This window comes from Terrapene carolina, unplaced genomic scaffold, assembly GCF_002925995.2.
Source record: "Terrapene carolina triunguis isolate 2854851 unplaced genomic scaffold, T_m_triunguis-2.0 Scaffold34003, whole genome shotgun sequence".
Taxonomy (NCBI): Eukaryota; Metazoa; Chordata; order Testudines; family Emydidae; genus Terrapene; species Terrapene triunguis.
In genome coordinates this window covers 20,801-45,736 of record NW_020698354.1, presented here as the reverse complement: position 1 = coordinate 45,736, position 24,936 = coordinate 20,801, and the positions used below count along the sequence as shown (strand labels likewise).

Here is a 24,936-nt window from a genome sequence, read left to right as displayed (position 1 = left end):
GCCAAGCAGGGCCGGCATTAGATTTGCTGGGGCCCAGGGCACAAAGCGGAAGCCCCACTGCATGGGGCTGAAGCTAAAGCCTGAGCAACTTAGGTTTGTCGGGCCCCACATGGCGTGGGACCCCGGGTAATTGCCCTGCTCCCTACCCCGTAACACTGGCCTGGGATTTTATATGCAGAAAAACAGATGGTTTGGCAGAGGTGGACTGTGGCATTTTTATACTATGCTGGGGGGGCCTCAGAGAGAAAAAGGTTGAGAACTCCTGGTAGAGTCCACATCTCCACTGTGAGAGATACTTTCATCTCCATACCCCATTCAAGGGAACAGGGGAGACAGAAACCTAATGGACAGGCTAATTCATCCCCATCTCTCCAGCTTTCAAGGGGCCAGAAGCAGGGTATTGCCCTTAGGGGGGAGACCTGTCCTCTCTCTGGTCCCGCGCCTGCAACGCCTCAAGATGCCTAGAAAAGAGGATCGACTGCCACTGGAAGTGGTGTGAGGAATTCTGGTGCCACGCTTAAAGACCCCGGATCACACCATCATCACCCCGACCACCAGAACGATGCTGGAAAGGACCCTGAAAGATGCCATCCGCTGCCACTATGCCGAGACCCTCAAGCGGAAGCTGGACCAGGGCAAGGTGTTCGAGGTGTCCAGCAAGTGGGACGCTGGCAACCACTTCCTCCCCAGGGGCAGCTTCACCAGGTTCGCTGGCTGGCAGTTCGTCCACCGGGCCCGACTCAACTGCGTTCCCCTCAACGGAGCCATCCGCCATGGCAACCGGGACAAGCTCTGCAGGAAGTGCAGCTACGCCAAAAAGACCCACCCCACGTCCTGTGTGGATGCAAACAGCACTCCGGAGCCTGGTGGCCCGTCACAATGCCATCCAGAACCAGCTGGTGAAAGCCATCCTGCCATCCCTGGGGAATATCACCATCAACTCTGCCATCCCCGGGACAGACAGCCGACTGCGACCCGACATCGCTGTGACGGACGCAGAAAAGAAGAAGGTCCTCATGGTAGACATGACAGTGCCATTTGAAAACAGGTCACCAGCCTTCCATGAGGCCCGAGCACGGAAGGCGTTGAAGTGCACCCCGCTGGCCGACACCCTGAGAGCCCAGGGCTATGAGGTCCAGATACACGCCCTGATCGTGGGAGCCCTGGGCTCGTGGGACCCCCACAACAAGGCGGTACTGAGAGCATGTGGAGTCGATCGATGCTACGCCCGGCTCATGAGACAGCTCATGGTGTCCGACACCATCAGGTGGTCCAGAGACATCTATATGGAACACATCACGGGACACCGTCGATACCAGGTTAAGTACTATAGACCGCCGACCAGGGAAATAACCCACTTTCTTCCCTGACGAACCAAGGGATGCCCCCCACCCATGTCCTTATTCGCTACATTGATACTGACTTGGACTCTTAATACATTCCATGAGTGGCGTACCCGAGCCCACTTATCCACTGACGCTTTAAAAACTCCCGCACCCCAATCTGAGTCTATGCTGGTTATATGCTATGTATGTATCTCGTGATCCTTGTAACCAATACCTGTAATCCCTCATAACTCAAGCCTGACCCCAGACTTACAGTACCTTCCCTCTTAACTTGTGTATATTTAATTTTAAACATTAACTTTAATAAAATTTTAATAAATGTTAATAAAATTTCTTCTTCACACACCGCTCACTGGCCCTCTTGGGAGTGTTCTCGGTGCTGCAGGCTCAGGGGTGCTGGCACAGTTTGTACAGTGGGGGTGCTGAGAGCCATTGAACCAAACTGTAAACCCTGGATATAATGGAAACCACTTCAAGCCAGGAGGTGCGGCAGCTCCCCCAGCACGGCTAGTTCCAGCACCTATGTGCTGGTTTGGAAATAGGCAGGAGTTTAACACCAGAGCTGCGTGTGCCAGAAAGTCCCCCAGAGCGCATCTACCCTGAGAATTCCTAGTGAGGGCGTAACAACAGCCCACCCCCACCCCCAGATATCTGCTGCTCCCAAAGGGTCTGAGTTACCACAGTCCCATGTAGGCTCAGGTTAAACTCAGGGAATGTTCCCTGTGACAAATACTCTACCAATGCTCCATGCGCCCTGAACTTGCCTGATTTCACCCCCTGCGCAGGATTCCTCATCCCCAAACCTGAGCTGATCGCCCGGCTGGAACGAGGGGAAGAGCTGTGGGTCCCGGATCTCCAGGCTGATGAGGAAAGGGAGAGCCCAAGAAGCACCCGCACAGGTGAGGAGTCAGGGAAACTGAGACTGAACCATCTTGAGAGTGAAGGAAAAAGCTGGGACTCCCAAAATGTGCTGTGAGCGAGAGCCCTCAGTTCTTCCCCGTCTCACCCAGGTCAGGGCTGCAGTCAGCAGGTGTCATATCATGAAGGCAAATATTAGTCACAGCTTCTGACTCATCCTGTTAGCTATCGGGAATTTCCTCCCTGACTTTCCTTCCCTGGGAGTGTTTGGGTGGGATGTGGAGGCAGAATCCAGTGTCTCCTTCTCCCGCACAGTCACTGTGTTGTGTTTTCCCTCTTTGCTATTCCCCTTTCTGTCCTTTCCCCCCAGCACAGGCAGTGACTCCTGTCTGGATTCTCTCTCTCCTAGCAGGTGATAGGACAGTGAGTGAGAACAAGGAGGAGAATCAGCAGGAGGAAGGTCCTGGGAAAGTGGAATCGCAGGAGTTGGTTTTGAGAAGAGTTGAAGGGATTTTTTCCCAGTGCTTGGAACAGGGAAATGCCTGGGGAGATCGACAAAGATCAGAAATGCAGCTGGGAAACTATCCTGGGAAGAAACTGGATGAATCCATTCAACGTGGTGGAGGATGCAAGGATCCCAAGGAAACCACAGTCCAGCAGACAAGTCACAATGAAGAGAAACCTTACAAATGCTTTGACTGTGGGAAAAGTTTCCATTTCAGTGCAAGCCTTATTAAACATTGGAGAACCCACACAGGGGAGAAGTTCTATAAATGTGTGGACTGTGGGAAAAGCTTCAGTGAGAAGTCAAACTTTATTATGCACCAGAGACTGCACATAGGAAAGAAATCCTATAAATGCCTGGAGTGCGGAAAAAGATTTAGTCAGAGATCACCGCTTATGGCACATCACAGATCCCACACAGGAGAGAAGCCGTATAAATGCTTAGACTGTGGGAAAAGCTTCAGTAAGAAACCGTGTCTTCTTATACACCAGAGACTGCACACAGGAGAGAGACCCTATAAATGCCTTGAGTGTGGGAAAAGTTTTAGCAAATGTTCATCCCTTATTCAACATGGGAGAATCCACATGGGGGAAAGACCCTATGGATGCCTTGAGTGTGGAAAAAGTTTCAATTTGAAATCAGCCCTTAATATACATCAGAAAACCCACACAGGAGAGAAACCCCATAAATGCCTGGACTGTGGGAAAACTTTCAGTCAGCGCTCACACCTTACTCAGCATAGGAAAATCCACACAGGAGAGAGACCATATAAATGCCTTCAGTGTGGGAAAAGTTTCATTCAGCACTCAAACTTTATTAGACATCCATGTCTGAAGACAAGAGAGACACGCTATAAATGCCTTCAGTGTGAAAAAGTTTTCAATGCGCGATCAGACCTTATTAAACATGAGAGAACCCACACCGGAGAGAAACCGTATAAATGCTTGGACTGTGGGAAAACTTTTGGTCAGAGCTCATACCTTATTAAACATAGGAGAATCCACACAGGAGAGAGACCTTATAAATGCCTTGAGTGTGGGAAAAGTTTTATTCAGAAGTCACATCATACTATACACCAGAGAGTTCACACAGGAGATAGACCCTTTAAATGCCTTGAGTGTGGGAAAAGTTTTATTCATAACTCAAAGCTTACTACACATCAACGGACCCACACAGGAGAGAGACCTTATAAATGCCTGGAGTGTGGGAAAACTTTTATTTATAACTCAAAGCTTACTACACATCAGAGAACCCACACAGGAGAGAGACCCTTTAAATGCCTTGAGTGTGGGAAAAGTTTTATTCAGAAGACACATCTTACTATACACCAGAGAGTTCATACAGGAGAGAGACCCTTTAAATGCCTTGAGTGTGGGAAAAGTTTTATTCTTAACTCAAAGCTTACTAGACATCAGAGAACCCACACAGGAGAGAGACCCTATGGATGCCTTGAGTGTGGGAAAAGTTTTATGGAAAGTTCATCCCTTATTAAACATGGGCGAATTCACATGTGAGAAAGACCCTATAAATGCCTCGAGTGTGGGAAAAGTTTCAGTTTGAAATCAACCCTTAATACACATCAGAAAACCCACACAGGAGAGAAACCCCAGAAATGCCTGGACTGTGGGAAAACTTTCAGTCAGCGCTCAGACCTTACTCAACATGGGAGAATCCACACAGGAGGGAGACACATTATAAATGCCTTGACTGTGGGGAAAGCTTCAATAAGAGCTCAGAGTTCATCAAACATCAGAAAATCCACAAGGGTGAGAGACCCTAGGAATAGCTTGACTGCAGGAAAAGATTCAATTTGACTTCACACATCAGTGATCGACACAACAGAGAGACCTTCAATGTGGGGGAATCTTCCATTGGTGTTCCCGGAATATCAGGGATCCACAAATCCACACAGGGAAGAAATATTCTCAGTGTGGAAAATGCTCCAAGTGGAACTGACATCAAAGACTCCTCCGCAGAGCAGGGAAATTCTCTGAGTGCCCTGACGAGGGCTGGCCCTGGTGACAAACCCATTTCCTCATTCCCACACACATCAGGGGTGTTTGGCTCCCAAGGATCCAGCTGCCCATTGCTGGGGCGAGGATACAGCAGCAGCCGAGAATCAGCTGGTCAGTGACCCTCTGGCTCTGCCTGGTCTAAGCAAACCCCAGGCAGAGGAGGAGAAGCCCCCATCAGCCCCTCCTCACTGCTGCAGCCTTGGCTACTGAGCTGATGGGCCAAAGGTCGGGGAAGGAAGAGAGAGAAACTCCTCCAGATGCTCCCTCTGCCTGGCTGAAGTTCTCTCCTCTCCCTTCCCTTCCCTTCCCAGATGAGTTCCCCTTGTCATGGAAATGAGGAGAAGGACACTTGGGCCAGGCTCCACCTTCATTCTAGACCCCTGTCCCCACCCCCCATCTTCTACCAGCCCCTGGGCTGGGCTCCCCCACTTACCTGGGGCTGTTCCCTGCAGGGGGAATGTCCCTGGGGGTTGGTAACTCCTCCCCTCCCCAAATCCCCCAGGGCGCTGGGTTCTGGGGGATCAAATACCGAGGGACCAGGAGGATGGGTTTTGGGGAGGGAACTGGGGATTGAATGGTTGGGGCTGGTGGAGCTGGGAAGCAGGAGGATCTGGGTGCTGGGGTATCGAGTGTTTGGGGCTCATGAGATAAGAGGCGAGGGAGAGAATAAAGGTAGAGGGCTGCTGCCTCTCATCACTCACCCCCTCTGCCCCTGCCCCCTCTGCATTCAGACAGTGCCACTGAGAGGGACTGATTCCCACAGGGCCTTTTGTGGGAGGCCTGGAGATCCCACCTCTGCCTCCGCAGCAACTGTCTATGGTAGGAAATGTGGCTGGGATTAGTCAGCACATCTCTGTGACCCTTCACCAGATTTCCTAGTGTAAACTCACCCTGAGCATCTTATGTGTAAGGCTAAGATTTTGTCATCAATATTTTTAGTACAAGTCACAGGCAGGTGATGGGCAATAAAGAAAAATTCACAGAAGCCCGTGACCTGTCCATGACTTGTACTAAAAATATCCATGACAAAATGGGGAGGGAGAAGGCTGCAGCACCCATTGCTACTGGGGTTCTGGGGTCCCAGGGTGGCTGGGCAGCTGTGGGGGCCCTGGTTGGGAGCTGCATGGGCCCCTGGCACCTGTGGCTTGGAGTTACAGATTCCGTGACTTTTGTTACTTCTGTAACAAAATCGAAGCCTCACTTATGTGTTCTGACTCCCTCCCATTAGCAGAGTGATTGTTAATCCCTGAGTTCCCCCTGTGGGGCCGGATTGTCTCATTCCCAGATAGTCTCACATTACTCCAGCCCCTGCTGAAAAGCGTTTAGTGTTTGTACATTTTCTGCCTTATGCACCACAATTAACTAGATGATAAAAAAGTGGGAGCAGGGACAGTAAAATGTGGTGTTTTAGCTTCTGTGCTATTTCAGGGCGATGGGGTGAGTCCGAGGGATTCCCTCCTTTCCCCAGCACCATCACCCTCTACTCTCCACACAGCAGCCTCTGTCCCAGCAATGGAGAGTTTTATCCTGTCCCCATTTTACCCGTCCGCCTCCCAAGGTGTCACTTACCACCATGTCCCTGGCTCTCCATGCCTGGGAATCACAGTTTTGAAATCTATGATCCTAAGTCAGACCCCTGAGGGCTGGAGAAAGAAGTGTCACAAACCAGGAAGGGAATCCAAATGAATCTGAAGGCACATTTTGACCTTTCTAATCTTATAGCCCTGTTTGCATCTCTTGGTAAAATTGCTCCCAGTTTTTGTCTATGCTGGACCAGATCATTTGTAGATGGGAAGCTGGTTTGTGAGTTTTTGGTTTATTATCATGATGTTAAAACTTTTGTAAGTAACACGACGAAATAATGAGGCGAGAAGTAAAGCAGGTTTAGCCTCTTTAGAAGAAAATAAGTATACTTATTTTCTGGATTTTGAGTCTTCAGATTCTCTGGGATTTCATGTTATGAATGTGAAAATGTTTTATAGTATACCCTGTATTGTGGGTTTTTCTCTGTTCCTGAAGGCTGTTTGGTCACGTACTTGGATATTAGGTTAGTCTGCCAGGGTGTAGCTCAGCTTTATTGAGGGCTTCGTGAAACAAATGTTTATTTGCAAGAACAGTCCTTTTCAATTAATTTTTAACCTTTTTCTACCCCTTGTCAATTGATTTTTTTTCTTTGAACAATGACAAATATCAATATCTCTCAGCACGAACACTGAGGGTGTGAGCTAGATTCACACTCCCAGAGCCAGACACTGAAATGGGGAAGGAAGTTACCGCCTGATCCCTGCAGTGATGTGAGACGTAGCCAGGAGGGGTAGAGGGTGGGAGATCGGGAGGGTGGGGGAGAAACGGAGCTGGGAAACTGCTGGGTTTGCTCTTGAGAGCCAGGCAGCTGAGGCTGAGAACTCGCTGCATCAGAGCCAGAGAGAGACAGGAATTCTCCTGTGAGTGTCTGGTCGAGCGGTGCCTGAATTGTAAAATGCTGTGAATCCTTCCCAAGAGGAATGTTGTGGGGAGGGGGCAGCATCTCCTGATTGCTGAGAGGACGAGGTTGGGCCGAGATGAGAAGGAGGCCAGGGATGTCAGGGGACCTGGGCAGTTTTGAAGCTAGGCAGATCCCTATTGTGGAGGCCAGAGAGAGATGAGGAGCACTGGAGCCCAGCTGGTCACCCCGTCCCCATCTACCACTGTGTCCTGTGTGGGGACGATAGCAACTGTCTGTGCCCTGCTCACCCCACACTCGTCCCTCTAACCTGAGCTCTTTGGATTCCCTGCTCTTGGGGTGTTTGCTTTTGTGACAGGCTCCGAGCGCCTCTCCCGGCTTCCCGGCACTTTTCTCCCCGTGTGTAAATGTTGCTGGTGCATGGGGGAGTTGGGTGGAGCTGTGGGCTGGGCTGAGGGTGGGGAAAGGAGTCTGTCTTTTGCTTGTCCTTTGGAATAATAAAATACAATTTAGTTTCTCCCACCCCAAGTTTCTGTTGTGTTGCATGAAATGGCTGCCAACTGCCAAGGTAAGGTGAAAGGTTAAAGCAATGCAGACATGATCTGGGATGGAAATGCACAGTGAGGTTACCCAGCTAACCTCACCCCTGCCCTGTCACAGGCTCCTCAAACTTCCCATAGAGATAAAACTCACTGAAAAATTGTGCCTCCCTCCCTGACCCCAGTACAAATCAGGAACAGTCTGACTGGGCTCCTGTGCTCATCCTCCTCTCCCTCACCCTGGTGCTAGGCAGGAGTAATCCCACTGGAGTCATGTGACCTGTCTACACCAGCGTGAAGTTGTTGTGAGGGGAGAATCAGACCATTGGCCTCTAGGTCTGTTTGCAGGAGATACACTCACCCACTGTGTGATCGTGATTCTGATCCCTGAGCCTTGTTTCAGCCCAGTGCCCCTGTTCTCACAACTTCACCACCTGCCTAATTCTGGTTCAGTCCCATTGCAATCACTGGGGCAGGGGCTGAAAGTTTGTGGAAATGGGAGGGAATGTTTATAGCTGAAATCACCAAAATGTGTTTTGCAAGGTTAATGTTAATGGGATCTGCTTCGCTCTCCTGCTTGGACATTTTCTCTGGGGATCCCAGGGACAAAAAGGAGCAGGTGTTACCATCTTGGCTGCCAGTCCCCACTATGATTATCTACACTAGCGGTTCTCCAACTATGGGGCACGTCTCCCAAGGGAGTCACAGGAATGTGTCAAGGGAGGGTGACCTGTGTGGGTTTTTTTAAAAAAAAGAGAGCACTGGCTAGCAACCCCGGGCTGCTGGGGTGCACGAAGGGCCGTGCACATCTGGGAGGTGGGGATAAAGGGGACAGACGGAGCCCTGCTACCCAGGCTCGGGCTCTCCTCCTCCCTCACAATCCCAGGTGGAGCAGCAGCCCAGAAGTAAGGGTGGCAATGCGGTCATAAGTCTGCTGTGAACAGTAGTATTGGCAAAAATCACTTTTCACATGGCCACCCTTACTTTTGGGCTGCTGCTGGCGGTGGCGCTGCCTTCAGACCTGGGCACCTGGCCAGCAGCCACTGCTCTCCACTCTGCCTTCAGAGCTGGGTGGCAATATATGTACTTGTGGGGTTGGGGGGTTAAATTGTGACAGACACAAAGAAGGGGGACCGATGAAATAAATTGGAGAACCACTGTTCTACACTGTTATGGTCACCACTTTTACAAAACGATGATAAATCTTGTCCAAAGTATGCCTTGTGAGGTATCATATGAAAAGTCATTGTCTGCTGACTGCCCCCCAGCTGGGGGGGTGGTGGTAAACCTCAAAGAGGAGAGTGGTATAAAAACACAAGGGAGAATTGCCTCCATTTTTACCTCTTCTCCTCCATCTTTTTGGAAGGCAACAAGATGGCTTGAAAGACAACAGGAGCAGTGGACTGGGGAGGGCGGACCAAGGCTGGAAGGAAATCCAGCTTGGGTACTAAGAACTGAGAACTGCCTGCAACATTGAGTGGGGTGAGAAAACCTGTTGGCTTCGCATCTTACTTAGGTTGATAAAATGTAGGATTTAAAATGCATGTTGACCATTTATTTTTGTTGTAACCAAATCAGACCTTTTATACCTTTATCACTTGTAACCACTTAAAATTTACCTTTCTCTAGTTAGTAAGCTTGTTTTATTGTTTTATCCCAACCGGTGTGTTTTCATGGACGTGTTTGGGGAATTTCACTTGGGATAACAAGGCTGTTGCCTGATCAGCATCCTTTGTGGGGATGACTAATTAATGAGCTTGTACTGCACAGTGAACGAACTGGGCAATACAAGGCTCACATTTCTGGGGTGCAAGGCCGGGACTAGCGAACTGATTTATGTTACTCTGTAGTTTATTTCATGAGCCACTGGCTAGTGGCACTCAGTACTGTATAGCCGGGAGTGACTTTGCATGCTAGTGGCTGTGTGGGATCAGAGCCTGGATAGGTTTGTTGTTCACACAGGGAAGCAGTGTGAAAGATACCCTGGGATGGAGAATTCAGCAGTTCAACAGTCCAGATTGTACCCTGGGGTATGTCTCACACCCACTGTCTCCTAGGACCCAGCATGGCACTATCGGGCTCTCATCATCCTGATCCTGAAAGACGACCTGAGCAGAGCTAACCAGAGAGGGGGAATCAGCCGACCTCCTCAACTCCACTGGCTTTGGCTAAATCCTGAACTCCCCCTGGGATGTGAGACTTGGGGGGTCTGCTGTCACCCTTCCCCTCACGCATCATTTTCCTTCCCCACTTTACTTCTCTCCTTTTGCCTTCTGTCACCTACAAGTCTGGCTCACCCAGTCCAGACAACGCCACCTTTTTTCAGCAGTGCTAATGTAGCCTGTGACCAGTAACGCTGCAGCGCGATGGGGTGATCGCTAGGACCCAGGAGCAGCTGGGAGGCGGCTCTGGGGGGAGCCATCGCTGGGGTCAGTCCCGGCAGCAGGAAGTGACTCGTAACCGCTGCGGTGACTCTGGTTCCCAGCGAGATCCCCGAGCCCCGGCGGCTGGTGCTGGGAGCCCGGAGCCCTGGCTGCAGCCGGGACAGGGGAATCTCCAGCAGGGCCCTTCCCGCTGCTCCCCAGGAGCCTCTCCCAGGGCAGAGCCCCCAGCCTGGCCAGGGCCCCTTCCCGGCCCGGCCCCGCTTGGAGGGAAGGTAAGAGAGACCCTAAGGAAAGGTGCCCCCCCAGGCCCTTTCCACCCGGGCTGCGGGAGGAGGAGGATACAGAGACTTAGGGGGATGTATGGGCAGGACGGAGAACAGAGATGGGGGGGCAGGAGGCGGGTAATGGGGATGCAGGGGGCAGGATGGGATGGGGGAGGGGGCAGGGATGATGGGGCGATGCAGGGGAAAGAGGGGGTATAGGGTGGCTGGAGGGAGACTGAGAGCAAATGCAGACTGGCTGGGGAAGGGAGAGCCGGGGGCAGGGAGAAGGCAGGGGGGTGGAGAGAGATACAAGGCAGCTGGAAATTTTTTCCCTCTGGATCTGGTCAAACAAGCACTGGAGAGTGAGTGGGCAGGGGACTAACCTCTCACACGGGAGCCATTTCTGATTTTTGGTGGGGGGAGCAACTTTAACTGTGATTCCAGGGGCTACTTAGGCACCTGAAAACTCTAGGTTTTTTTTTTGCAGACAATAACTTAGAAATTAGCTGACAGCCACACCATATCCAATTCTTACATTAAAAAAAGAGAAGTAAATAAATATTAGACCCACTCAGCTCTAATACTAACATGTTCTCATGTTGTGCCAAGTCACCTAAGGGAAACGGGGTAGGTTTTGGAATTTTAATGTCTATTCTGAGTTTTTTAGTAACTCTTGAATACAACAATTGAAACAATTGTAGAAAAATCTAGATTACTTCCTATCACTTTTTTTGCAATTCACCAGGGCTGGAATAGATCCTTTAACTTTTGGAAATATCCTCCTAGGGCAAGACCCTATGAGTTTATACTGCACGTGCCTGGGGCTCTGGGGGTGTTACTCCACTACAAATAATAACTAGAAACTGACTCTAAACAGCGTGAAACTGACACTTTTAAGTCACTTTCACAGTATTGTCAACCCCCAATGTTCAAAAATTGTGAGATTGGCTTTAAAATTGTGAGGTTGTGTACAAATAATAGATTTGGTGTTTTTTATTTGCCTTCTGCTATTTGAGCCTTTAGGGTGCATGGGGGGGGGGTGTCTCTTTTTGAAACTTTCTCCACAGCCATTAGGGCTAGAAACTTCATTTTTCTTTAAGAAGGAAGGCTGAAATCATCACATTTCCACTTAACTCCAGAAGCTGGGGCTTTAAGGAAAACAATCATTCTCCTGAGGCTCATGACAAAATCATGAGAACTGGCCATGCTGCTTTCACTTTGGTTAAAGGCTAGTTACTTTCTAGAAGGCTCTTCAACACAACACTACAGTGATTGAGTTGCAGTTCTCACAGGAGAATATTTAAAACCAAACACCAAGAAAATTCCAGATTTCAAAGTTGAGGGGAAAAAATGAGACTTCTGAGGTGTATCAAGGCCACTGCAGGCAGGAAAGGAAAATAAACAGGCCCAGGAGCTCTGGGCAGCTCTTCCACTTGAAAGAAAGTTGGAAAGTCAAATCTAGTCCTTAATCCAGTAAAGCAGCACCTCCACCCATAGATGTGCTGAGTAACTATGCACTTCATACTTAAATAGCAGAGTCATCTTATCCAGGGCTACACATTTTATACACATTGGCTCAGAGACTGTATTTACTGGTATATTCTGAACTGTGCTGAGTACACAGATGGATGCCCAGTGAATAATACAAATCATGACAGTCGTCGACTTTATGGACTCTGAGGATGCAATTTCGGTTCTTTGCTCTGGAATTGGCCTGGATCCAGCTGCAACCCTAAGAATTTGAGGCAGGAACACACCGGATACTCCTACGACACTTTCTCTTTCCTTCCTTTTCGCCAACGCAGAACAGAAAATGACAAAACAAAATGGTTTTCAGTTAAAATGTAAAAATGCACAGCAGCCATTGCTCTACAGCCCAGCCTGGGGCAGACCCTGCCACCCCTTTGGGGCTCAGTGATTGTCTCTCCTCTCTCTTTCTCTCTTCATCCTTCCTGACCTCTCCGCTTCTTTGCATGCTGTCAACCAGGATGTCCTTCCCAACCGCCTAGGACCATTTGCTGGAGTCTCAGAGAACCGGCTGCCATATTTTGCTCCCATCTCGGAGTCCTCTTTTTCTGCAGCATGCAGCAGATAGGTGCAGTGGATAGGGAGCTGGCCCCGAGAGACCTGGATTCTACCCCCCATGCACTTCCTGTATGACATCAGGCCAGTGCCTTAGGGACTGAATTTCAAAGGTTTTTAGGCACCCAAAGGTGCAGCTAGGCATCTAGTGAGGTTTACAAAACATCTAACCTTCTAGGCACTCTAGAAAATCCCACTAGCTGCCTAAACACTGTTCAAAATCTGGCCTTTAGTCTGTGTGTGCCTCAGTGTCCCATCCGTACAATGGGGATAACAGCACTGCTCTACCTCACTGAGGGGCTTGAGGAGGTTAGACCTTGTGAAGCACTAAGACACTGGTGACGGGGCCACATAAATACCACAGGCAGTGTGGGAACCTCTCTATACCACTGCTAGCCCTTCCCTGGGTTTTGGCCCCTTCTTTTCACCTATGCCCCCAAATCTCCCCCTTTTCTGAATGTAAACTTTACTCCTGGGGGAATTCTGTGCCACTGCGCGATGCAGAATTTTGCAGAAATTAAATGTTGTGCACGCAGAATGTCCTTTCCTCCACAGAAATGGGCTGAAATGCTGCTAGCTGCCACTAGGGGCTGCTGGACCCAGCAGTTCCCAGCTCACACATAGGGCTGGTCTACACTAGGGGGGGGATCGATCCAAGATACGCAACTTCAGCTATGCGAATAGCGTAGCTGAAGTCGAAGTATCTTGGATCGAATTACCTGGGGTCCAGACGGCGCGGGATCGATGGCCGCGGCTCCCCCATCGACTGTGCTACCGCCGCTCGCTCTGGTGGAGTTCTGGAGTCGACGGTGAGCGCGTTCGGGGATCGATATATCGCGTCGTAACGAGACGCGATATATCGATCCCGGATAAATCGATTGCTACCCGCCGATACGGCGGGTGGTGAAGACGTACCCATAGACGACACTGCTGGGGGGAGGGATCCCTGGGCTCTGAGGTTTGGGGGCTGGAGGCTGGTATCTGGGCAAGGGGAGCCCTGTGGCTGGGCTTTGGGGGTGTGGGGGTGCAGGTATCTGGGCAAGGAGGGGCCCTGTGCCTGGTCTCTGGGGGGAAGGGGGTGCAGATATACTGGCTGGGGCAAGCATGGCTGGGCTCTGAAGGGCAGAGATTGTGGGGGTCTGGCCCCCTGGCTGGGCCCTGGGGAGGATGGGAAGGGGGCAGAGAAACAGAAACTGGGTTGTCATAGGGGTTTCTTTAACTCTCTACTCCTGTGGGAATTTTTGTGTGTCTGGGGGGGCGGGGGGGGGGGCTAGAGAGGGTTACACTACACCAGTGGTCTCCAACCTTTTTACACACAAGATCACCTTTTGAATTTAAGTGCAACCCAGGATCTACCCTGCCCCTTCCCTGAGGCCCTGCCCCACTCACTCCACCCCCCCGTCCCATGCTCTCCCGCACCCTCACTCACTTTCACTGGGCTGGGGCAGGGGGTTGGGGTGCTGGAGGGGGTGTGGGCTCTGGGCTGGGGCTGAGGGGTTTGGGGTATGGGAGGGGGCTCTTGGCTGAGCTGGGGCAGGGGGTTGGGGTGCAGAAGGGTGTGAGGGGTGCAAGCTCTGGGCTGGAGTTTGGGTGCAGGAGGGGGCTCAGGGCTGGGGTTGGGGTGTGGGAGTTGGTGCGGGGTGCAGGCTCCAGCTGGGTGGCGCTTACCTCGGGCGGCAGTGCAGAAGGGCTAAGGCTGACTCCCTGCCTACCCTGGCCCCATGCCGCTCCTGGAAGCGGCCGACATGTCCCGGGGGGGGGGGGGGGGGGGGGCCCCCCCCCCCCCCCCCCCCGCCGGGCCCCCCCCGGGGGGGGGGCGGGAGGCGGGGGGGGGGGGGGGGGCGGCGTAGCTCTGCGCCCTGCCCTTCTCTGCAGGCACCACCCCTGCAGCATCCATTGGCCGCAGTTCCCCGTTCCCGGCCAATGGGAGCTGCGTGGATGGTGCCTGCAGACAGGAGCAGCGAGCTAAGACCCCCTGTCCCTCCCGCCCCGCCCTCCCCAGGGGCTGCGTGGCAGAGACTTGCTGGCCGCTTCCAGGAGTGGCACAGGGCCAGGGTAGGCAGGAAACCTGTCTTAGCCCCGCTGCACTGCCGGACATTTAGTGGCCAGTGATCACGACTGACTCTTAGAGGCTCCAGGATCCACCGGTTGGTGACGACTGCACTACACTGCAGGGCAATCCCCCAAAGTGACTCCTTTGATTCTGCTCTTTTTCTAGAGTTTGGCACCGAGATGCTGTTACGGGGAGAGTTTAAAACTGCCCTGGGTGGGTTTAGTTCTGCTGGGACGGGCCTGGCCTGGGTGGTAATAAACTAACTGGGTTTCTTCCCAGCGTGGCAGAGTCCAGAGCCTCTATCTGCAGGGAGAGAGCCTGGGGGGAAGCGGGGTGTCACATGGACTCAAGCCCCTTCTGAACACACACACACCCCCATTGCCCTTCTTGCCCCAACAGGCTGAGGAATCACATCCACATTTCGCTCCAGATTGACTCGTCTTCCAGAAGACAGGGCAGGGAAATGGCTGTGATGGAGCCAGCTCAGGTAGGGGATTTTTGAGGGAGCTGCTGGGCGGGTGGAGGGAGAGGCAGGGAGGAGACAGAGTGTGATAAACCTGCTGATTTTCGGAGCTGGCCCATTGGCAGCGGGGAAACATTCCCACATTTCTGAAACAGGAAACACCCCCCTCGGCAGGCCTGGGAACATTTTCCAGACTCCCAGTGCGGGAGCCTGAACCCACTAGCCAGGGGCTGCTGTGAAAAATGAAGGGAAGCTGTTGAGATTTCTGTCCCTGTCCCCGGCTCAGAGCTTTGCTTCCCGTATCAGCCTGTGGCTGGCAGGTGTGTGGGAAATGAGAAGACCCTGCTCTGCTCCGTGTGCTGGGGGGACAAGGAGCTCTGACCTTCTCCCCACCCCCTGAAGCCTCCTGGCTGCTCTGAGCAGGGTGGGGGTGGGATTCTGCTTTTCTGAGCCTCCCAGAGCTTCCAAGATGTTTATTTTTCTTCTTCCTTTCCCGTGTGACCAGTGGGATTGTGGCTGGGGCAGCAGGTGCTGAGTGGGGGACTCTTGTTGTTTCAGATGCCGGTGACCTTCGAGGAGGTGGCTGTGTATTTCACCCAGGGGCAGGGGGCTCTGCTGGACCCCGGTCAGAGAGCCCTCTACAGGGATGTCATGCGGGAGAACTATGAGACGGTGACCTCGCTGGGTAAGGGATCCCTGTCCCCTTGGTTATTAGAAAGTGTAGGACCTGCATTTCTAACTCTGGTCAGGTTCTTCCCTGGTCAGTTAGATTGGAGGGGAATGGGTTCCATAATCCATAGCTGCCGTGTGAGAGAGACTTGCATCTCCAAACCCCCTTCAATGGGACCAGAGTGTCAAAACGGACATGCTAAACCCTCCCCACTCCTCCAGCTATCAAGGCCGAGAAGCCGTGTATTGTCCTGTGTGTATTGTTTCTCATTTGAGCACAGAATCCCTTTTCACCTCCCTCCTTAGGACTAGCTCCAGCCCTGGGGAGGGTTCTGGGCTCTGCAGGGGTAACTTCAGAGCTGTGTGTGCGTCAGCAAGGCCCCCAAAGTGCAGAGATCCTGGGAACTGCTAGTGAGGGCGTAAAAATTATCTCCACCTCCCCAGACATCTGCCTCTCCCAAGGAAGCTCAGTGACCATGTTCCCATCCCTTTGGATTCCACGTTCTCCCAGCACAGCACCGGGATAGGTTCAACTCACGGATTGTCCTTTGTGACAGACAAACTCCCAATCTTCCATTCACCCTGATCTGGTCTGATTCCCCCCCCCTGCACAGGATTCCCCCTTCCCAAACCTGACCTGATCGCCCGGCTGGAACGAGGGGAAGCGCCGTGGGTCCCAGATCTCCAGGCCTCAGAGGAAAAAGAGATCCCAAGGGGCACTTGCACAGGTGAGGACTGAAAGAAACCATCGGACGAATGAAGGAAAAAGTTGAGAATCCCAGAAATGTGGTGTGTGAGAGAGCCGTCAGTTGTTCTTCATCTCAGCCAGAGTAGGGCTGTAGTCAGCAGATATTGCTCACATCTTTCCACCCATCCTGTTAGCTGCAGGAGTTCCCTTCCCAACTTTCCTTCTGTGTGCATGTTTGGGTGGGAAATGGAGGCAGAATCCAATTGCTGATTCTTCACAACTTGCGTGTGTTGGGTTTTCCCTTGGTGCCAATTCTCTTTCTCCACAGCACAATGACTCCTGTCTGGATTGTCTCTCTCTCCCAGCAGGTGATGAGAGAGTGAGTGAGAACGAGGAGGGGAATCATCATGAAGAAGTTTCTGGGGAAGTGGAACCACAAGGGCCCTTTGTGGGAAGAGCTGAAGGGAATTTTTCCCAGTGCTGGGAAGAAGCCTGGGGAAATTGGCACAGGTCAGAGAAGCTCCTGGGAAACCACCCAAGGAAGAAAGTAGACGAATCTATTAAATGTGGGGGAGGAGACAAGGATCCCACAGTCCAGCAGACAAATCCCAAGGAAGAGAAACCCTACAACTGTCTCCAGTGTGGGAAAGGATTCATTCTGAGATCACACCTTGTGATACATCAGATAATCCATACTGGAGAGAAACCCCTTCAATACTTGCACTGTATGGAAAGCTTCAATAACCACTCAGATCTTAATAACCATGGGAGAAGCCACACGGGTGAGAATCCCTATCAATGCCTCGAGTGCGGGAAACGTTTCAGTGGGGAGTCAGCACTAATTATGCATCAGAGAATCCACACAGGAGGGAGACCCCATAAGTGCTTGGACTGTGGGAAAGGTTTCACACGGCGATCAGGTCTTGTTACACATCAGGCAATCCACACCGGAGAGAGACCCCATAAGTGCTTGGACTGTGGGAAAAGTTTCACATGGAGATCAGGCCTTGTTACACATCAGGCAATCCACACAGGAGAAAGACCCCATAAGTGCTCAGACTGTGGGAAAAGTTTCATGCAGAGATCACACCTTATTAGACATCAGACAGTCCACACAGGAGAGAGAGCTTATAAATGCTTGGTGTGTGGGAAAAGCTTCAGTAACAGCACAAACCTTACTAACCATCGGAGAATCCACAGAGGAGAGAGACCCCATAAATGCCTCTACTGTGGGAATGGTTTCCGTTGGAAGTCAGCCCTCATAATACATCAGAGAATCCACACAGGGGAGAGACCCCATAAGTGCTTGGAGTGTGGGAAAAGTTTCACACAGAGATCAGCACTTGTTACACATCAGACAGTCCACACAGGAGAGGGACGCTATAAATGCTTGGAGTGTGGGAAAAGTTTCAGTTGGAAGTCAGACCTTATAACACATCAGAGAATCCACACAGGGGAGAGACCCCATAAGTGCTTGGACTGTGGGAAAAATTTCATACAGAGATCAACCCTTACAAGGCATCAGAGAATACACACAGGAGAGAGACCCTATAAATGCCTCGAGTGTGGGAACTCCTTCAGTTGGAAGTCCGATCTTATCACACATCAGCGAATCCACACAGGAGAGAGACCTCATAAGTGCTTGGACTGTGGGAAAAGCTTTAGATGCAGCTCACAACTCACTCAACATCAGAGAACCCACACGGGAGAAAGACCCTATAAATGCCTCGAGTGTGGGAAAAGTTTCATTGGGAGTTCTCATCTTGTTGCACATCACAGAATTCACACTGGAGACAAACCTCAGAAATGCCTCAACTGTGGGAAATGTTTCAGGTGGAAGTCTGCCCTTATAACACATCAGAGGATCCACACAGGAGAAAGACCCCATAAGTGCTTGGACTGTGGGAAAAGTTTCACAAACAGATCAGCCCTTGTTTTACATCAGAAAATCCACACAGGAGAGAGGCCCCATAAGTGCTTGGAGTGTGAGAAAAGTTTCACACAAAGATCATGTCTGATAACACATCAGGTAACCCACACTGGAGAAAGACCCCATAAGTGCTTGGACTGTGGGAAAAGTTTCACACAGAGATCAAACCTCATTAAACATGGGATAATCCACACAGGATCTAAACTTCATAAATGCCTTGCCTGTGGAGAAAGCTTCATTCAGCGATCACACCTCATTAAACATCAGAGAATCCACAAAGCACAGAAATTCTCTCAGGGCCCTGACTAGGGCTGGCCATGGTGACCAACCCGTTTCCTCATTCCCACACACATCAGTTGCATTTGTCTCCCAAGGATCCATCTGCCCGTTGCTGGGGTGAAGATACAGCAGCAGCTGATCATCAACTGGTCACTGACCCTCTGGCTCTGCCTGGTCTAAGCAAACCCCAGGCAGAAGAGGAGAAGCACCGATCAGCCCCTCCTCCCTGCTGCAGCCCTGGCTGCTGAGCTGATGGGCCGCAGGTGGGGGAAGGGAGAGAGACAAACTCCTCCAGACACTCCCTCTGCCTGGCTGAAGTTCCCCCCTCTCCCTTCCCCTCCCAGCCGGGCTCCCCCTGCCATAGAGATGAGGAGGAGGACACTTGGTCCACGCCCCACCTTCACTCTAGACACCTGTCCCCACCCCCCATCTTCCACCAGCCCCTGGGCTGGGCTCCCCCACTTACCTGGAGCTGTTCTCTGCAGGGGGAGTGTCCCTGGGGGGTTGGTAACCCCTCCCCTCCCCAAATCCCTCAGGATCAAACGTTAAGGGACCTCCCCATAACCCATTGGTTATGGAGAGGAAACTGGGGATTGAATGGTTGGGGCTGGGGGAGCTGAAAAGCAGGAGGAGCTGGTTGCTGGGGCTATCGAGTGTTTGGACATCATGGGATCAGAGGTGAGGGAGAGCACAGGGGTAGAGAGGTGCCGCCTCTCCTCACTCACCCCCTCTGCCCCTTCTCCCTGCCCTCTGTGCATTCAGACAGCACTGCTGAGAGGGGCTGATTCCCACAGGGCCTTTTGTGGGAGGCCTGGAGATCCCACCTCTGCCTCCGCAGCATCAGCTTCTGAACATCTGTCTATGGTAGGAAATGGTTGGGATTAGCTAGCACATCTTCCCAGACTCTCCAACACTCTTTCTAGTCACACTGACCCTAAGTATATTAGCTATTCCGTTCCTCTCCATGAGCAGAGTGATCGTTAGTCCCGGAGTTCCCCCTTTGGGGCCAGATTGTCTCATTCCCAGATAGACTCACATTACTCCAGGCCGTGCTGAAAAGCATTGAATGTTTGTATATTATTCTCCCTGAGGGAGCAGAGCTAAACAGATGCTAAAAAAGTGGGGAGCAGGGACAGTGAGTCTGAGGGATTCCCTCCTTCCCCCATCACTGTCACGCTCCACTCTTGACACAGCAGCCTCCGTCCCAGCAATGGAGAGTTTTATCCTGTCCCCGTTCTACCCCTCCCGCACTTACCACCATGTCCCTGTCTCTCCATGCTTAAGAATCCGTTTTGATTTCTATGATCCTCCATGAGACTTCTGAGGGCTGGAGAAGAAATCGTCACAGACTTGCAAGGGAGGGGAAGGGAGGAATCCCAAAGAACCTCAAAGTACAGTTTGACCTTCCTGATCTGTTTCCATCTATTGGTGAAATTGCTTCCAGGTTTTTTCTGTGCTAGTCCAGATCATTTGTAGATGGGAAGGGTTTTTTTGTTTGTTCATTTTTTTTAATTTCTTTTATTATGATGATGCTAAAACTTTTGTAACTAATACAACTAAATTATTAGACAAGAAGTGAAGCCAGTTTGGCCACTTTAGACAAAAATTTATTTTCCTGATTTTGAGTCTTCAGATTCTCTTTCACTTTATGAATGTAAAACTGTTTTATAGTCCACCCTGGAGTGTGGGTTTTTCTCTATTCCAGAAGGCTGTTTGGTCACAAACTTAGATATTAGTTTAGTTTAGATGTAGCTTAGATTTATTGAGGACTTAATGAGACAAATGATCATTGGCCAGTATAGTCCTTTTTTATTTTATTTTAACCTTTTTCTACCCTTTTGTGATGTGGATTTAGTTTTATTTGAACAATGGCAAAGGTCAGTATGTCTCAGCACATACACTGAGGGTGTGAGCTCGAGTCACACTCGGAGAGGCAGAGATGGAAATGAGGAATGAAATCACTGCCTGATCCCTGCAGTGATGTGACTTAGGGCTTATCTACCCTTCAAAGGCTGCTGCAGCCGAGCTGCACTGATGGCGCAGTAGCGCTTCGAGGGGGACGCTACATAGACCAATGAGAGGGGTTCTCCCATTGGCGTCCGTACTCCATCTCCCCAAGAGACGGGAGCTACGTCCATGGGAAAAGCCCTCCTGTTGCCATAGTGCTGTCAACACCAGAAGTTAGGTTGATACAGCTGCGCCGCTTGAGGAGGGGGGTGGAATTTCACAACTGATGCAGGTTGCATGCGCAGATCAAGCCCCAGAGTCAGGAGGAGGAGAGGGTGGGAGGCGAGGAGAACCGAGCTGGGAAATGGCTGGCTTTGCTCTTCAGAGCCAGATGGCTGAGAACTGTGAACTCGCTGCTTCAGAGCCAGAGAGCGACTAGCCTTGGCCTGTGAGTGTCGTGTGACGCTTCCCCTGCAATCTAAAGGACCATGAATGATACCCCAAAAATGATAGGGGGAGGGGGCAGTGTCCCCCTATTGCTGAGATGCCGAGGTTGGATGATAAGAAGGGAGCCGGGGATCTCAACAGACCTGGGCAGCCTTGGAACCAGGCTGACCCCCATCACTGAGGCCAGAGGGAGACAGCCCACCTGGTCACCCCTCCCCATCTACCGCAGTGTCCTGTGTGGGGACGAGAGAGACTGTCTCTGCCCCACTCACCCCACACTCATCCCTCTAACCTGAGCTCTTTGGATTCCCTGCTCTCGGGGTGTTTCCTTTTGTGACGGGCTCCCAGCATCTCTCATGGCTTCTCACCACTGTTCTACCATTTATATGTGTTGCACTGCTGTTGGTTCTTGTGGGAGTTGGACGCGGCATTGTGCTGGGATGGAACAGAAAAGTACCCGCTGGGCTGTGGGTGGGGCACGGAGTCTGTCTTTGTTCATCCTTTGGAATAATAAAGTAGAATTTAGTTTCTCCCACTGCCAGTCTCCTTCGTTTTGCATTAACGACTCAGAGCTGCAATTGGACTTAGGTGCCTAAAGCCCAGGTTTAGACACCTGACTCCCAGAATTAGGTGCCACTGAAATCCAGAAAACCTCGGCCTGGCTGCTCACTCAGCACCAACATTTCTATAGTAAAATTTCCCAAGGTTCCTAAATTTCTGCTTCTGGGCCTGGGCACTGCTGCCTCACTCTAGTCATCCAGACACCTGCCTCACACCTAAACCCCAGAAGGATCCTCAATCAGAAGGTTGTCAGAGGAAAGCCTAGCTTGCCTGTGGGGCCCTGTAGCAAGGCAACGACTCACCCAGCAGCTCCTCCTGCTGGTCGTCCAGGGAATTAGCTCTTTCCACTCAGGCGTGCCCTCTGCAGGCCGGTGTCTCACCTGTCTCTGGCTCTGGTGCCCCCCCTTCCAGACTCCATGCCCCTTTTCTCAGGGTTCTGCCCCTGACCCCACAGTCTCCCTGGGTCTCCCCTCCCTGGGGAACCCTCAACCCCGTATCCCCACCTCGCCTCAGTCTTTGGCTACTGCCAGTCACCATCTAGCCCCCGCCCACTGGGGCAGACTGCAGTATCAGCCACTCATCATCGGCAAGGAGGGTTTGGACCTGCTGCCTTTGCCTACCCTTGGGTTGCCCTCTGCAACCCCAGTACCTTTTTTGGCCTTTAACAAGGCCTGCAGCCTGGGGGTTTTTCAGGCTGGAGCTCCCCAGCTCCTCTGGCCTTCCCCCAGCCCTGGTCCACTCTAGGTACCCCGCTCAGTTCCCAGCAGCCAGTCCTGTCCCTCTCAACAACTAGAGAGCGACTGACCTAGCGCCAGCTTAGCAGCACCTTTATAGGGCCAGCTGTGGCCTGATTGAGGCGTAGCCCCAGCTGAGGCTGCTTCCCCCAATCAGCCTTTCCCCAGCCAAAGCCATCTCCAGGGCTGCTTTTAACCGCTCCGGGCAGGAGCGGGGTGACCACCCCACTACACCCCCCCCAATCCCCACCCCTCTGGTTGGGGGGACCCTCGGTTTTTGTTCCTCAGAGCTGCCCTTCCAGGGCCGTCCCTCCAGGGCCTCCTGCCTCATCTCTGAGGCCTCCCAGCGTTGGGCCATCTCCTGGGTCTGAGCCTCTGCCTTCTGGCGGGCCACCTCCATGGCTGCCAGCCACGCCCGCAGGTCAGGGTCCCCCACGCCCTCTTTCTTCAGGGTCTGCGTTCCCACTGCTACCTGCTGTACTCCCACCTGGGTCCTGGCCTCCTGCAGGGCCCAGTCTGTCTGGGTTTCCTGGTCCGCCTTCCCCCATGGGTGGCTCCCTGCAGCAGCTACTTGGCTGGTCCCTGACCCCTTTGGGTCCTCAGGCCCCTCCACCAGAGGTTTCCCTCCTCCTAGGGGGCAATCCCTCTTTATGTGGCCCCATTCCCGGCAGCCAAAGCAGGCTTGCCGCCCCTTTGCTGCCTTGGGCTCCGGCTTCTCCCTGGGCTGCCCTGGACCGTGGTCCTTGGGGCAGGGCACTCCTTCCATAGGTGACCCCACCACCTACAGCCCCAATACCTTCTTCGCCTCCTGGCTTCCCTTGCCAGGGGGCTTCTTGTAGGGGCTTGTCCCTCCCCCTGTCCTGGGTGAGACTCCCTGCCCGCATCCCAGCAGGGACAATTTGCCCGTACATGTCTGCACTGCCCACAGGTGTAACATGCCCGGCGCTCTCCCCAAGGCCTCCTGTTCCCAGCGCTGTGCTTCTCCCACCAGTCGCGGTGGTTCCTTCAAAACTCCTGTTGGAGGAGTTTTACCAGGTCCCGCTGTTCCCTTGCCAGCTGGCCCAACTGTTCATAGAGGGCCTTCTGCACCTCCCATAGTCCCTTCTGGGTCTCCTGGATCCCCTGCAGGTCATCAGCCCCCTTCTGCCGGGGTGCTGATACTGGGGCCCAGCCAGGGATGGCACCTGGGGTCTCTGCATAGACAACCCCGGTGATTCCAGGATCCATCATCCCCTGTAGCTCTCATGTCTCTGGGCAATCGTCCTGCTGTCCTTGCCCTGTCCCTTGTATTGGGGGCGGACTGCCTATGCCCGCATTCTCCACCAATCAACAACTAGAGAGTGACTGACCTAGCTCCAGCCTAGCAGCCCCTTTATAGGGCCAGCTGTGACTTAATTGGGGCGTGGCCCCAGCTGAGGCTGCTTCCCCCAATCAGCCTTTCAAACTTCTAAGCTTCTCCAGCAAGAAACTTGTATAAAAAATAAAGAGAGAGAGAGAGAGAGTGTGTGTTTCTCCTATATTCACAGGATTCCAGGAGCTGGGGCTTTAACAAAACCAAAAGATATTGGAAGAATCCAGATGACATTAAGAGAATTTGTGAAACACCCTTGTGATTTGGTGTGGAAAGGGAACCGCCTCACTTCTTATCATTGCAGATACCTTTCTGTCCCCCATCACTGCTCTATCTGGGCACCTCACAATCTTCAATGTGCTTAGCCTTCAGGGGCACCATTTCAGATTTTGGTGCTGGGTGGCTGGGGGCATCTTTAACTATGATTCCTATGGCTATTTTCTACTGCATCAATAGTCCACACTCACTTAAAAACTAGCCCAAAAGTAGCCCAATCTATTTATTTAAACAATTTTTTTTATTAACACTATGGTCTATGCCTTTAAAAAGAATCACTATCTAGAGTACAATTAAATGATTGATGTTAGCAGCACAGATCTATAACAAACAAAATTTGCCAGCCCAATTGTACAAATTGTTCAGATTGGCGTAGGTTTATGTTCACTGAAGGGTTTATACAAATAGTTATGATAAATACAAAGGATTAAGCTGGAAGGAAGTTTCTGGTGTGTTGCTGTAAGGGTTTGAGAGAGTAAACATCACCTCCGTGAAATTCACTGATCGTACTCAAGTTTGTGAGACTCTGCCACCCTTAGAAATGTTAAACAGTAAGTACAACAGGAGATATGAATATTTACCAGCTGGAAGAGAAGATACAGCAGAAAGCTAGAATACTCAAGGAGCTGATAGAGGAGGTATCTGAGCCTCTAGCTATTATCTTTGGAAAATCATGGGAGACGGGAGAGATTCCAGAAGACTGGAAAAGGGCAAATATAGTGCCCACCTATAAAAAGGGAAATAAAAACAACCCAGGAAACTACAGACCAGTTAGTTTAACTTCTGTGCCAGGGAAGATAATGGAGCAAGTAATGAAGGAAATCATCTGCAAACACTTGGAAGGTGGTAAGGTAATAGGGAATAGCCAGCATGGATTTGTAAAGAGCAAATCGTGTCAAACCAATCTGATAGCTCTCTTTGATTAGGATAATGAGTCTTGTGGATAAGGGAGAAGCTGTGGATGTGGTATACCTAGACTTTAGTAAGGCATTTGATACGGTCTCGCATGATATTCTTATCGATAAACTAGGCAAATACAATTTAGATGGGGCTACTATAAGGTGGGTGCATAACTGGCTGGATAACCGTACTCAGAGAGTTGT

At 51.6% G+C, this 24,936-nt stretch overlaps 3 protein-coding genes across 4 annotated transcripts; all 3 read left to right on the top strand.

Moving 5' to 3' along the window:
• Window positions 1-215: 215 nt before the first annotated feature.
• LOC112104265 lies at window positions 216-2,743 on the top strand. 2 transcript variants are annotated; one of them, XM_029914265.1, is made up of 3 exons: window positions 216-1,319; window positions 2,132-2,245; window positions 2,617-2,743. In XM_029914265.1, exons 1-2 carry the CDS (start codon window positions 585-587, stop codon window positions 2,156-2,158), a joined length of 762 nt encoding a protein of 253 aa, XP_029770125.1. In that variant the 5' UTR covers window positions 216-584; the 3' UTR covers window positions 2,159-2,245; window positions 2,617-2,743. The 2 variants fall into 2 exon arrangements, with proteins under 2 accessions (XP_029770125.1, XP_029770124.1); XM_029914264.1 differs by having other exon boundaries at window positions 2,614-2,743.
• A 28-nt stretch (window positions 2,744-2,771) lies between these two features.
• On the top strand, window positions 2,772-5,695 carry LOC115271525 (zinc finger protein 665-like). Its single transcript, XM_029914266.1, has one exon. It carries the CDS (start codon window positions 2,772-2,774, stop codon window positions 4,221-4,223), a length of 1,452 nt encoding a protein of 483 aa, XP_029770126.1. The 3' UTR covers window positions 4,224-5,695.
• A 9,913-nt stretch (window positions 5,696-15,608) lies between these two features.
• LOC115271524 (zinc finger protein 665-like) lies at window positions 15,609-21,393 on the top strand. Its single transcript, XM_029914263.1, has 3 exons — window positions 15,609-15,636; window positions 16,235-16,348; window positions 16,677-21,393. The coding sequence occupies exon 3, from the start codon at window positions 17,036-17,038 to the stop codon at window positions 18,545-18,547; it is 1,512 nt and encodes a 503-aa protein (XP_029770123.1). The 5' UTR covers window positions 15,609-15,636; window positions 16,235-16,348; window positions 16,677-17,035; the 3' UTR covers window positions 18,548-21,393.
• The last annotated feature ends 3,543 nt before the right edge of the window (window positions 21,394-24,936 follow it).

Bases quoted from the DNA above. Each gene is read 5' to 3' on its own strand.
- LOC112104265 (XM_029914265.1), top strand. From the start codon at position 585: ATGCCATCCGCTGCCACTATGCCGAGACCCTCAAGCGGAAGCTGGACC. The intron at 1,320-2,131 runs GTTAAGTACTAT...CCCCCTGCGCAG, and splicing joins CGGGACACCGTCGATACCAG to GATTCCTCATCCCCAAACCT.
- LOC115271525 (XM_029914266.1), top strand. From the start codon at position 2,772: ATGCAGCTGGGAAACTATCCTGGGAAGAAACTGGATGAATCCATTCAA.
- LOC115271524 (XM_029914263.1), top strand. From the start codon at position 17,036: ATGGAAAGCTTCAATAACCACTCAGATCTTAATAACCATGGGAGAAGC.